Source organism: Oncorhynchus masou, chromosome 24 (genome assembly GCF_036934945.1).
Source record: "Oncorhynchus masou masou isolate Uvic2021 chromosome 24, UVic_Omas_1.1, whole genome shotgun sequence".
In the NCBI taxonomy this organism is placed as follows: Eukaryota; Metazoa; Chordata; class Actinopteri; order Salmoniformes; family Salmonidae; genus Oncorhynchus; species Oncorhynchus masou.
Window position 1 is genome coordinate 52803082 of NC_088235.1, and position 14888 is coordinate 52817969.

General features: G+C 42.0%; 1 protein-coding gene across 1 annotated transcript in view; it reads right to left on the reverse strand.

The window, feature by feature from the left end:
* LOC135512320 (SH3 and PX domain-containing protein 2A-like) overlaps positions 1-10791 on the reverse strand; it is a 110414-nt gene extending 99623 nt beyond the window's left edge. Inside the window, exons 1-2 of the mRNA XM_064934237.1 lie at positions 10316-10791; positions 5406-5486 (exon numbers count right to left, since the gene is read on the reverse strand). Coding sequence (XP_064790309.1) covers positions 5406-5486; positions 10316-10387 — 153 coding nt within the window. The 5' untranslated portion in view covers positions 10388-10791. The remainder of the gene's footprint in view (positions 1-5405; positions 5487-10315) is intronic.
* Positions 10792-14888: the final 4097 nt, after the last annotated feature.

The following is a 14888-nucleotide window of genomic DNA, read 5'->3' on the forward strand; positions in this document are numbered from 1 at the left end:
AGAGGTGAACCAGTTGCATACACAGCTTGAGCATTTCTCAGACTACATTCCTCCATTGAAAAAAAAATCTAATTCCATGAGCTGAGGACCATGAGCTGTTGTGTGTTTTGACATTAAATTCAAACAGCTATGTATTATATTTTACTTTACCATAAAAAGCATATCTGAAGCACAGGCATACAAAAACATAAACCCAAAGAGAGGAGGGAGAGAGGGAGACAGAAAGAGACAGCGAGTACTGTTCAGCTTTTTGACAGAAAAAGGGTGGGAAAAAACTGAATTCCATGTTTGTTTGTTTTCTTAACCTTTATTGAACTAGGCAAGTCAGTTAAGAACAAATTCTTATTTACAATGACTGCTTACCGGGGAACAGTGAGTTAACTTCCTTGATCAGGGGCAGAACGACAGATTTTAACCTTGTCGGCTCAGGGATGCACAAAGTTTTCTGCTTCAGTGTCTTTAGATGTTTTTGTCAGATGTTACTATGGAATACTGAAGTATAATTATAAGCATTTCATAAGTGGCAAAGGCTTTTATTGACAATTACATGAAGTTGATGCAAAGAGTCAATATTTGCAGTGTTGACCCTTCTTTTTAAAGACCTCTGCAATCCGCCCTGGCATGCTGTCCATTAACTTCTGGGCCACATCCTGACTGATGGCAGCCCATTATTGCATAATCAATGCTTGGAGTTTGTCAGAATTTGTGGGGTTTTGTTTGTCCACCCGCCTCTTGAGGATTGACCACAAGTTCTCAATGGGATTATGTTCTGGGGAGTTTCCTGGCCATGGACCCAAAATATCAATCTTTTGTTCCCCGAGACACTTAGTTATCACTTTTCCCTTATTGAAAGGTGCTCCATCATGCTGGAAAAGGCATTGTTCGTCACCAAACTGTTCCTGGATGGTTGGGAGAAGTTGTTCTCGGAGGATGTGTTGGTACCATTCTTTATTCATGGCTGTATTTTTAGGCAAATTGGTGAGTGAGCCCACTCCCTTGGCTGAGAAGCAACCCAACACATGAATGGTCTCCAGATGCTTTACTGTTGGCATGACACAGGACTGATGGTAGCGCTCACCTTGTCTTCTCCGGACAAGCTTTTTTCCGGATGCCCCAAACAATCGGAAAGGGTATTCATCAGAGAAAATGACCCCAGTCCTCAGCAGTCCAATCCCTGTACCTTTTGCAGAATATCAGTCTGTCCCTGATGTTTTTCCTGGAGAGAAATGGCTTCTTTGCTGCCCTTCTTGACACCAGGCCATTCTCCAAAAGTCTTCGCCTCACTGTGCGTGCAGATGTACTCACACCTGCCTGCTGCCATTCCTGGGTGTCTGGTTAGATTGTAAACTCTCCTTCCAGACTCACATTAAGCATCTACAATCCAAAATTAAATCTAGAATCGGCTTCCTATATCGCAACAAAGCATCCTTCACTCATGCTGCCAAACATACCATCGTAAAACTGACCATCCTACCGATCCTCGACTTCGGTCATGTCATCTATAAAATAGCCTCCAACACTCTACTCAACAAACTGGATGCAGTCTATCACATTGCAATCCGTTTTGTCACCAAAGCCCCATGCACTACCCAACATTGCGACCTGTACGCTCTCGTTGGTTGGCCCTCGCTTCATACTCGTCGCCAAACCCACTGGCTACAGGTTATCTACAAGTCTCTGCTAGGTAAAGCCATGCCTTATCTCAGCTCACTGACCACCATAGCAGCACCCACTCGTAGCACGCGCTCCAGCAGGTATATCTCACTGGTCACCCCCAAAGCCAATTCCCCCTTTGGTCGTCTTTCCTTCCAGTTCTCTGCTGCCCATGACAGGAACGAATTGCAAAAATCTCTGAAGCTGGAGACTCACATCTCCCTCACTAGCTTTAAGCACCAGCTGTCAGAGCAGCTTACAGATCACTGCACCTGTACATATCCCATATATCTACCTACCTCACCCCCATACTGGTATCTATTTATTTATTTATTTTGCTCCTTTGCACCCCAGTATCTCTACCTGCACATTCATTTTCTGCCGATCTACCATTCCAGTGTTTAATTGCTATATTGTAATTACTTCGCCACCATGGCCTATTTATTTCCTTACCTCAATTGCACTCACTGGATATAGAATTTTTGTTTTCTTTTGTTCTACTGTATTATTGACTGTATGTTTTGTTTATTCCATGTGTAACTCTGTAACTCTGAGATGATCTGATTCTGCTCCAATGCCTCAACCCAAAAATAAGGCAACTATGGGACCTGTAGAGGAGTTTCCTTCCAAGTGGAGAGTGAATGGAAAGGGGGCCAACTTGCATATGCCACAATCCCCCAGTGGAATGTCATGATCTCTGTGTTATGTCTTCTGTGATCCAAGGGTGTGGAGCAGGGATGTTTATTTAGGGTAGAATCTCTGTTTGACTCAGGATAATTTCTGCGTAGCTCAAAATTTGTGTGTCAAACCATTTCCCTCAGCCACACACCTAAAATTATGTTGTAGGAATGCTCAGCATAATTTTACACCCAACAATATTAAAGCCTTTATTGAGCTAAATTTCAGGAACTGGTGAGAAATGTGATGACTTATTATGTGTTTTACACTCAGCAAAAGATGAGGGAAGAGTCAAACTGATTTGAAAAATGGTTTCTAGTGATTTATGATTGCATTCCTGAGGAGCACTAAAGAGCTCTGATGTGTGCTAGAGAGTTTGGCAACATTAGGAGTAAGTGTAGGTAAACCATCACCATACTTCATCTTAAATAGAAATCACTAGCTAAGCTAGTAAACACTGGCTAACAATACTACACAGCTAGCTGTCAGGAGCTACTGCATCTTGAAAACAGACAACAAACTATGACAGGCAATTTCATAAACACATGAAAAAGTGCGGCTTCACGTTACAACTGTCTACACACCATCCACAAAGTATTGAGCTGAGATGTAATTATTTCTTAATAAAGTATATTATGATTCCTTGGCGAGCCAGAGAGTGCAAAGCATTTTCCTGTTCCCTGCAAGCATCTATCTGAACAGTGTGATTGAGCTTAAAGGGCAGAGAACAGAGATGAGCTTCAAATTAACTGTAGGTGTTTGTTGGGCGCATGGCACAAACAGGGTTTTGTTGGCACAAACAGGGTTTATTTCTACTTAGCAGAAAACAAGAATTGAAGAGTGATCAGATGAGCCACTAGAAGATTTCATAGAATAGAGAGGAATTAAGGAGTGGATCATGTACACTAACTATTGCTAGATTTCTACAACATTAGTAGCGCTAAATAAGTACAATAACATCTCCTAATGTTGCAACCGGCCGTGACCAGGAAGCCCATAATCCCATAGCACAATTGGCCCAGCGTCGCCTGGGTTAGGGGAGGGTTTGGCTGCCCTTATCTCTCTCTTTCATCATCTTTGGTGGTCATTTCACTCCCCAGTGGCCTTCTCTCATTCCTGATCATGACTTCCCCTTCATTCCACCCAGTGCATGTTGGGATTGGGCATGCCGTCTCCTCAGCTGGATACTAATGCCCCATGGAGGTTGCAAATGTCACTGGCCTGGAAGAATGACTTCCAGGAGACTCAATCACTCCATCAGTGTTCAGTGTTTTCATCTACAGATCTATAAAGCACACCAGCAAGAGTAGCAGCTGCTATTGCGTCAGCTAATGGGGATCCTAATAAAATACGAAACACCAAGCCTGTGTGAACGTATCATTCTCAAATTGGGCTACAAAAGAATCAAGCTTTAAACTTAACTGGTTCCGGAAAAACACAAAACATTGTTCAGATGAGGATTTGGAGATGTTGGTGACGATAACTAACCCTGTTAGCTGTAATGTTATAATCATGGTTGTGAGTGACAAGTGGAGAATCCATTTCGTGGATCATCCAATGACTCTGCCCTTCTTGCTGTACCTGGTCCCACAATGATAAACTATACATCTGTATCATGTAATTTCAGCCAGTGCATTCAATATGAGGACTAAACATCACCGTAACTGATTAATGGACCATACAGTATGACTATGTTCAAAGACCTATAAGGGACTTGTAAAAGGCAGTATCTCCACCCATTCCTTGTGTGGACAGCTGTTAACCGTTTCTCCTCACTGATTAGCACAGACAGTGAGCCAGAGCCAGCAGCAGTGATCTCTGGACAAGACTAATATTTACAGACACAGAGACAGGGGAGAAGCTATGTTTCCATCAAACAGAGCAGGACAGCAGAATTTTCCTGGCTATTACCAAGTGCCCCTGGAACAAAGGGTTTCCTCTGCAGCCTCCATCACAGTCATGAGACCTGTAATACAGTCTGGCTGGACATAACAAGGTTTTACTGGCCATAATGTGGTTGTCTGACGTACCCACCTCACTTTTGAGGCAGCAGCAGGTAGCCTAGTGGTGGCAGGTAGGCTAGTGGTTAGCGCATTGGACTAGTAACTGAAAGGTTGCGAGATCAAATCCCTGACCTGACAAGGTAAAACATCTGTTGTTCTGCCCCTGAAGGCAGCGAACCCACATAGGCTGTCATTGAAAATAATAATTTGTTCTTAACTGACTTGCCCAGTAAAATATAAAAAGGATAAGAGCCTCTTCCAACTGTGAAATGCAATGTAATTAAAGTGTAATGAGAGTATCAGACAGGGTTTCACAGAGACTTGATGCCGATTCATGCACATACAGCACATTTTCTTCCTACCATTAAAGAGACTGGAGAGCCCACCCTGTTCAGAGCTGTGGTGGGCTCTCCTTATGTGTCTTTATGGGTTTCAATTGGAATGTTTGGGATCAGAAGCCCATGAAGTTTCCCTCGAGGGCATTGATGTCCCTCCAACCGATTAAGAGGCTACTTCATCCCACAGCCAATCTCTCAGCCTGAGGTAATTCTTTCCTCTCTCACGACTAGTCTGCAGGACATATGACACGTGTGCAATGGGATTTTCCCTACTTCAGTCAGGAACCAGTGGTCTTCAATGGGACCATTCAGTTGGGGCTTCCCCTGATTGAAACATAATGTTGTGGGAAATACACTGAGAGCATTGAGGTTTGACTCCCCATTGAGCAGCAGATGGCCATCACAAAAACATTTATGTTGGTCTCATCTCATAGAGAACCTCATAGCAATGTTTTTTGCAACATATTGCAATATATCATAAGTATTATCATCCATTTAGAGGGCAGCGGGTCAGTTTGATAGGAAATCCATTGAACCTCCATGGACAGGGTTGAGAAAGGGTGAGTGAGGAAATGTATGCATGGTAAGAAAAATAGCTCTGTGAGATGCTATAACATACAGATTCACTGTTTTTAATGCAAGTTCACCTTACTATAAGTTTAAGATGATTGAGTGCATGATCAAACAGATACTGGGGAATGGTTCTACATCATTGTTCTATGGTGAAACTTACCTGGAGATCAAAAAAAGTGCTGTATCTCCTGTAGATGACATGAGAGGTGGAGTCAGAGTATGTGACATTGATGAGGTACACCTACGGAAGAAAACACACAAGGAAGACTTATTAACAACAAAGTCCCATTCATCAAAGACACATAATATCACTTAGTTTTGACTGTCCCCAAACGTACATAGAGCATTCCCTTCAGACTAAACTTCAAGAGGTCAGTAGAGGTCATGTTTACTCATTAGGCCTGTCTGTCAGCACACACCTCATTTTAATCCTGTGGGGTCATAGAGGGGGTCAACAGGTTTTAATCATTTGCCACTTTATTTTGGGTTTGAAATTCAAATAACTCAAGGAAATAATCCAATATTTACACTTCATTGGCTCTTACTTTGATAGTAACTCCAGCTAGTTACATTTCCGAGTATTTTACAATCTTGTTTTGTCAGACTCTAGTCTACAGCCATGGCATAGATTCCACAGGGGGCTGTTGGCTATAACTATATGGCTAGAGTGGGAGCTCTCCTTGGCACTCACTATGTGCCACAAACACTTGGGCACACCCTTTCTTCTACTGCAGAAACATATGCTATTGTTCTGCATTTACATGTGAGTTTTGAGTGTTGTTACACATGGCTACAATCTGTAAAAATGTAAATGTCCTACACGAAATCAAGTCTTGATTTTACATCATAGTTCACTACAGAAATAATGTGTTGCAGGGTGGAGCAAGTTCCTGTGCAGTAAATTGAGTGCTGACGGCATGACCAAATGCCTTGGATAATGAGTTTAGAAAACAGTGTCTTAAAGTGTGGTAAATACAGCATGTCTACGATAATGCACAGAGAGCACATTTTGAGCTGTGAGGTTCATGGTAATGTCAGTTCAGACTAGAGGTCGACGGATTAATCAGAATGGCCGATTAATTAGGGCCGATTTTCAAGTTTTCATAACAATCGGAAATCGTTATTTCTGGACACCGATTTGGACATTTTTTTTACATCTTTATTTATCCTTTATTTAACTAGGCAAGTCAGTTAAGAACACATTCTTATTTTCAATGACGGCCTAGGAACGGTGGGTTAACTGCCTTGTTCGGGGGCAGAATGACATATTTTTACCTTTTCAGCTCGGGGATTCAATCTTGCAACCTTACATGCTGACCAGACCAGACACGTCGCGTGAGCGTTTCAAATTAAATTTAGAAATCCATGTTATTCAATTATTGCACCCACACTGCTCGCGCGCGCCAACGAGCGTCTGCGACACCAAGGGCTTCAATAGAACTCATTCCTATTTCTGATGCATATCGCGCTAAAGGTCCTGCCTCTCCCATCTCCTCATTGGTTTATAGAAGCAGGTACCCACGTGCCATCTCCTCATTGGTTATACCCACGAGGGTGACTGAAAGACGAACTGTTTTGCCAGTAGTTGTGGTAATACAATTAGATGTGATCACCATATAAGTTAAACGATGAAAAAGCCTGGAAGGAGGAGAGATGACTAGAAACGATTCGGTTGGCCATTTTATGTGTGGATTAATTGTCGGAGTAGAGGTCCTTGTGCATTTCAGGTAAAATAACAACTCAATGTTTATATCCCAGGACAAATTAGCTAGCAACAGCAAGCTAGCTAAATAGGACAAATTAACGTTAGCTAGCAAGTGCAAGCTAACTAGCTAAATTGCCATACATGTTTAATAATTTTCGACCTGTCCCCAAATTAATGGTTGAGAGTTTGTTTTGATATTTTAACCTGCGTGTCGTGATCGTGTTTGGTGTGGGGGGGGGGGGGGGAATAAATGTATGCACGATAGCGCACGATGGCGCAAGAGCGCAGCCAGTTTGGGTTCCGTGTTAAAGTTAACTAGTCCAACTCTCTAACCACCTGATTACATTGCACTCCACAAGGAGACTGCCTGTTACGCGAATGCAGTAAGAAGCCAAGGTAAGTTGCTACCTAGCATTAAACTTATATTACAAAAAACAATCAATCAATCATAATCACTAGTTAACTAGACATGGTTGATGATATTACTAGTTCATTTAGCGTGTCATGCATTGCATATAATCGATGAGGTGTGTATTCGCGAAAAAGGACTGTCTTGCTCCAATGTGTACCTAACCATAAACATCAATGTCTTTCTTAAAATCAATACACAAGTATATATTTTTAAACCTGCATATTTAGTTCATATTGCCTGCTAACCTGGCTCGTTGCGAACTCTGTGAAGACTATTTCTTCCTAACAAAGACAGCCAACTTCGCCAAACGGGGGATGATATAACAAAAGCGCATTTGTGAAAAAAGCACAATCGTTGCACGACTGTACCTAACCATAAACATCAATGCCTTTCTTAAAATCAATACACAGAAGTATATATTTTTAAACCTGCATATTTAGCTAAAAGAAATCCAGGTTAGCAGGCAATAATAACCAGGTGAAATTGTGTCACTACTCTTGCGTTCATTGCACGCAGAGTCAGTGTATATGCAACAGTTTGGGCCGCCTAATTTGCCAGAATTGTACTTAATTATGACATAACACTGAAGGTTGTGCAATGTAACAGGAATATTTAGACTTATGGATGCCACCCGTTAGATAAAATACGGAACGGTTCCGTATTTCACTGAAAGAATAAACGTCTTGTTTTTGAGATGATAGTTTCCGGATTCGACCATATTAATGACCTAAGGCTCATATTTCTGGGTGTTATGTTAAAATTAAGTCTATGATTTGATAGAGCAGTCTGACTGAGCGGTGGTAGGCAACAGCAGGCTCGTAAGCATTCATTCAAACAGCACTTTCGTGTGTTTTGCCAGCAGCTCGTCGCTGTGCTTCAAGCATTGAGCTGTTTATGACTTCAAGCCTATCAACTCCCAAGATTAGGCTGATGTAACCGATGTGAAATGGCGAGCTAGTCAGCGGGGTGCGCGCTAATAGCGTTTCAAACGTCACTCGCTCTGAGACTTGGAGTGGTTGTTCCCCTTGCTCTGCAAGGGCCGTGGCTTTTGTGGAGCGATGGGCAACGCTGCTTCGAGGGTGGCTGTTGTTGATGTGTTCCTGGTTCGAGCCCAGGTAGGGGCGAGGAGAGGGACGGAAGCTATACTGTTACACTGGCAACACTAATGTGCCTATAAGGACATCCAATAGTCAAAGATATATGAAATACAAATTGTATAGAGAGAAATTGCCCTATAATTCCAATAATAACTACAACCTAAAACTTCTTACCTGGGAATATTGAAGACTCCTGTTGAAATGAACCACCAGCTTTCATACGTTCTCATGTTCTGAGCAAGGAACTTAAACGTTAGCTTTTTTACATGGCACATATTGCACTTTTTCTTCTCCAACACTTTTTTTCGCATTATTTAAACCAAATTGAACATGTTTCATTTTATTTGAGGCTAAATTTATTTTATTGATGTATTATATTAAGTTAAAATAAGTGTTCATTCAGTATTGTTGTAATTGTCATTATTACAAATACATTTAATTTTTTAAATCGGTTAATAGCTATCTGCTTTTTTTTGGTCCTCCAATAATCGATATCGGTGTTGAAAAATCATAATCGGTCGACCTCTAGTTCAGACACCTCATTTGTTCGTATGACATACATTTAGTATATTTATTATGGCAGTGTTTTGGGCCCAACATAGTACTGCTGAATGTACAATACAGATGTAGGATTCTATTTGGGCCAGTTTGATACAGTAGGAAAAGAATACTGCAGCAACAGAAAATGTGAATAATAGATACATTTTTCATAAGGGAAAATCAAGTTCAAAATTTAAAATGGAAATTCCAAACTTCAGATGCCTTTTTAAACCTGAAATACACTACATGTTTTACATTCCCTGCATTTCAGGAACGTTCTCCTGGAACAAGGTGATCAAATTAAGATCTTACATTTGTACAACAAAATTTTTTTTTTTTAAATCACATTCCTTTAGAATAATAATGGGTTGCAAACTTGCAATAAAATCCAACATGGTATCTGACCATATCCACATCACTCTGCATGCAAGTCAGCATAATATCTGCATGACTACCAAATTCTCAAGACTTTGTCAAAGGTCAAATTCTACAAAATATCTCCATGATGGCAGGATATTAGGCAAAAACGCCTGCCATTAAAGCTAGGATATGTGGATACTGTTATTGCGTATTCTTAGTAGCTAAAAGCCAAAGGACATAGGGTTTTGTCCAAGGCAAGTGAAAAAAAGGGTTGTCAATACTTGTCATTGTCCCATTTGATTCATATATAGTATAGATCATTTTGTTATTTTAACAACATTTCTTTTCTGACCTATCGCCAAGTTCAGCGGTAGTACTGTAGTTTCCAAGGGCTCTCCCAGTTCTTGTGTCCAGTGTCCCTCTCTTGCCCGTGCAAGGAAGTCACACTGGAACCTTGGACACAAAAGACAACTGTTTGCTTCTTTCCTCTCTATAAAACAGGATAAGCATTTTTCAGTGTCTTAGCTCATAGACAATGACATTTGTTGTATGTTTTCCTCAATGGACTTCCCAGGCTAGCAGCATCTCCTAATGTGACACCCCAGGGGGAAGGATTTGCACTGGGCTTAGGGACCTCAGGGAGGACTGGTTACATTGATCCTCTCTCTGCTTAATTAATTAACTCTGCTTAATTAATCCTATTGGACCTGGTGGACTAATTTATTTTCCTCCATAGAGACTAGCATTGTTCCCACTTGTCCTAGTGCATTAAGTCTACAATTTGGATAACTGAGGTTCTTACTTATTGACAGAAGAATGACCACAAAAGTACAATAAAAGAATAAACCTATGCACGTATTGACAGTAATAGCTCAGACAAAACTTCAAAGCATTGTTTATGATCATGAAGTACAAGCCAAGTGTCTGGCACTGGCAGAGACAAATAGAGTACTCACGTAATGTTTAGAGGGATTCCGCTTCTTCTGCACATCCATAACTTTCACTTCAAGGACCGTTCGGACCTGCATCTTGAACTTCAAAAGTTATCATACAATCCTGTAATCCAGCTGGCAGAAAATGAGTAATGTGGGGGCTCCTCTTATTGTCAAAAATAAAGTTTCAGCAGGTCAATCTATCATAGCTCAAATCTACTTATAAAGACAATGTAGGCCAAAATAAACCTCCATGTTTGTCAAGTAAAATTTGACGTAGCAATGCACGTATTGGAGCGCTCAGATCCACTACATACATAAAATCAATGCAAGTTGCCAGCTTTCAGTCGCCGCTCAGATCCACTACATACATACAATCAATGCAAGTTGCCAGCTTCCTGTCGCCGGTTATCTTTGCTGAGCAAGAAAAACTGTGAACAACACACTGAACAGAGGGAGGATGGCGGATTCGCGAGCGCATAATGCAGAGCACTGCTGCGCTTCTGTTCTCCTTGGAAGAAAAGTAGGTTGGACCTTCTGTTTTTCTTCGGTATCATGGTGTTAGCACATTTTGTTCGTGCAAGCCGCGGTAATTTGTGTTCAGTCCCCTTACATGTTGTGATACAAAAAAATAAAAATGATGATGCAAAATTGTAATAATAATAATAATAAGTGCACCACCAACTACTCCTACAACTACAGTCGGGAAGTTTACATACACTTAGGTTGGAGTCATTATGTATGTCCTGCGTACATACCTACACGTATGCTACGGTCATAAGACTCAGGCCTCCTAACTGTCCCTATAATTTCGAAGCAACAGCTGGAGACAGGGCTTTCTCCTATAGAGCTCAATTTTTATGGAATGGTCTGCCTACCCATGTGAGAGACTCAGACTCAGTCTCAACCTTTAAGTCTTTATTGAAGACTCATCTCTTCAGTAGGTCCTATGATTGAGGCCCAAGGATATATTGAAGCAACATCTCTGGCCCAAGAGTGTGAAGGTGAATAGAAAGGCACTGGAGCAACAAACCGCCTTTGCTGTCTCTGCCTGGCCGGTTCCCCTCTCTCTACTGGGATTCTCTGCCTCTAACCCTATTACAGGGGCTGAGTCACTGGCTTACTGGTGTTCTTCCATGCCTTCCCTACTCACTGATGTGATCGTCCTGTGTGAGTTAATTTTTTTTCTCCTGTCTTATCCGGTGTCCTGTGTGAATTTAAGTATGCTCTCTCTAATTCTTTCTTTCTCTTGGAGGAGGACCTGAGCCCGAGGACCATGCCTCAGGACTACCTGGCCTGATGACTCTTTGCTCTCCCCAGTCCACCTGGATATGCTGCTGCTCCAGTTTCAACTGTTCTGCTTGGGTTGTGCCGTGGCGAAGATCTTTGTGGGCTATACTCGTCTCAGGATGGTAAATTGGTGGTTGAAGGTATCCCTGTAGTGGTGTGGGGGCTGTACTTTGGCAAAGTGGGTGGGGTTATATCCTGCCTGTTCGGCCCTGTCCGGGGGTATCGTCGGACGGGGCCACAGTGTCTCCCGACCCCTCCTGTCTCAGCCTTCAGTATTTATGCTGCAGTAGTTTATATGTCGGGGGCTAGGGTCAGTCTGTTATATCTGGAGTATTTCTCCTGTCTTATCCGGTGTCCTGTGTAAATTTAAGTATGCTCTCTCTAATTCTTTCTTTCTCACGGAGGAGGACCTGAGCCCTAGGACCATGCCTCAGGACTACCTGGCCTGATGACTCCTTGCTCTCTCCAGTCTACCTGGATGTGCTGCTGCTCCAGTTTCAACTGTTCTGCCTGAGGCTATTGAACCCTGTCCTGTTCACCGGATGTGCTACCTGTCCCAGACCTGCTGTTTTCAACTCTCTAGAGACAGCAGGAGCGGTAGAGATACTCTGAATGATCAGCTATGAAAAGTCAACTGACATTTACTGCTGAGGTGCTGACCTGTTGCACCCTTGACAACCTATGTGATTATTATTATTTGATCCTGCTGGTCATCTATGAACATTTGAACATCTTGGCCATGTTCTGTTATAATCTCCACCCGGCACAGCCAGAAGAGGACTGGCCACCCCTCATAGCCTGGTTCCTCTCTACGTTTCCTCCTAGGTTCTGGCCTTTCTATGGAGTTTTTCCAAGCCACTGTGCTTCTACACCTGCATTGCTTGCTGTTTGGGGTTTTAGGCTGGGTTCCTGTTCAGCACTTTGAGATATCAGCTGATGTAAGAAGGGCTTTATAAATAAATTTGACTTGATTCGATTGGAATAAAACCTATTTTTTAACCACTCAACAAATTTCTTGTTAACAAACTATAGTTTTGGCAAGTCGGTTAGTACATCTACTTTGTGCATGACACAAGTAATTTGTCCAACAATTGTTTACAGACAGATTGTTTCACTTATTATTTACTGTATCACAATTCCAGTTGGTCAGAAGTTTACATACACTAAGTTGACTGTGCCTTTAAACAGCTTGGAAAATTCCAGAAAATTATGTCATGGCTTTAGCAGCTTCTGATGGGCTAATTGACATCATTTGAGTCAATTGGAGGTGTACCTGTGGATGTATTTCAAGGCCTACCTTCAAACTCAGTGCCTCTTTGCTTGACATCATGGTAAAATCAAAAGAAATCAGCCAAGTCCTCAGAAAATAAATTGTAGACCTCCACAAGTCTGGTTCATCCTTGGGAGCAATTTCCAAACACCATGTTCATCTGTACAAACAATAGTACGCAAGTATAAACACCATGGGACCACGCAGCCGTCATACCGCTCAGGAAGGAGACGCATTCTGTCTCCTAGAGATGAACGTACTTTGGTGCATGAAGTGCAAATCAATCCCAGAACAACAGCAAAGGACCTTGTAAAGATGCTGGAGGAAACAGATACAAAAGTATCTATATCCACAGTAAAACAAGCCCTATATCGACATAACCTGAAAGGCCGCTCAGCAAGGAAGAAGCCACTGTTCCAAAACCGCCATAAAAAAGTCAGGCTACAGTTTACAACTGCACATGGGGACAAAGATCGTGCTTTTTTGAGAAATGTCCTCTGGTCTGATTAAACAAAAATATAACTGTTTGGCCATAATGACCATTGTTATGTTTGGAGGGAAAGGAGGAGGCTTGCAAGCCGATGAACACCATCCCAACCGTGAAGCACGAGGGTGGCAGCATCATGTTGTGGGGGTGCTTTGCTGCAGGAGGGACTGGTGCACTTCACAAAATAGATGGCATCATGAGGTAAGAAAATGAGGTGGATATATTAAAGCAACATCTCAAGACATCAGTCAGGAAGTTAAAGCTTGGTCGCAAATGGGTCTTCCAAATGGACAACGTCCCTAAGCATACTTCCAAAGTTGTGGCAAATTGCTTAAGGACAACAAAATCAAGGTATTGGAGTGGCCATCAAAGCCCTGACCTCAATCCCATAGAAAATTTGGTGGCAGAACTGAAAAAGTGTGTGTGAGCAAGGAGGCCTACAAACCTGACTCAGTTACGCCAGCTCTGTCAGGAGGAATGGGCCAAAATTCACCCAACCTTTCGTGGGAAGCTTGTGGACGGCTACCCAAAACGTTTGACCAAAGTATCTGAAAACTGTAGATTAAAGAATCAATAAAACAGGCCGTTTTTAGACTCGTTGAGTATCTGGTGAATTCGCATTTGTGAGTTCGATTACAGGCTCAAAATGGCCATAAATGAAGGACTTTCCTCTGAAAATCGTCAGTCTATTCTTGTTCTGAGAAATGAAGGCTATTCCATGTGAGAAATTACCAAGAAACTGAAGATCTCGGACAACGCTGTGTACTACTCCCTTCACATAACATCACAAACTGGCTCTAACCAGAATAGAAAGAAGAGTGGGACGCCCCGGTGCACAACTGAGCAAGAGGACAAGTACTTTATAGTGTCTAGTTTGAGAAACAGACACCTCACAAGTTCTCAAACTGGCAGCTTCATTAAATAGCATCCGCAGAACACCTGTCTCAATGTCAACAGTGAAGAGGTGACTCCGAGATGCTGGCTTCTAGGCAGAGTTCCTCTGTCCAGTGTCTGTGTTCTTTTGCCCATCTTAATCTTTTCTTTTTATTGGCCAGTCTGAGATATGGCTTTTTCAATGCAACTCTGCCAATTGTTTCCGACATGAACTTTACTCGCATTAAGGGTTGGATGGAAACCTGGTTACTGTGGCACTTCCAAGTGCTACTCAGACATTCTGGAAGAAAAGTATCTGGCATTGAACTTGGTAGAAGCAGTTGTGTGTATGTTTTCAACGAAGGATCCCATCTCCAGTTTCCATACATTTACCACCTAGATTACAAGGGTTGGATTTGCTTTAAATCAAATCAAATCAAATTTATTTGTCACATACACCTGGTTAGCAGATGTTAATGCGAGTGTAGCGAAATGCTTGTGCTTCTAGTTCCGACAATGCAGTAATAACCAACAAGTAATCTAACTAACAATTCCTAAACTACTGTCTTATACACAGTGTAAGGGGATAAAGAATATGTACATAAGGATATATGAATGAGTGATGGTACAGAGCAGCATAGGCAAGATACAGTAGATGGTATCGAGTACAGTATATA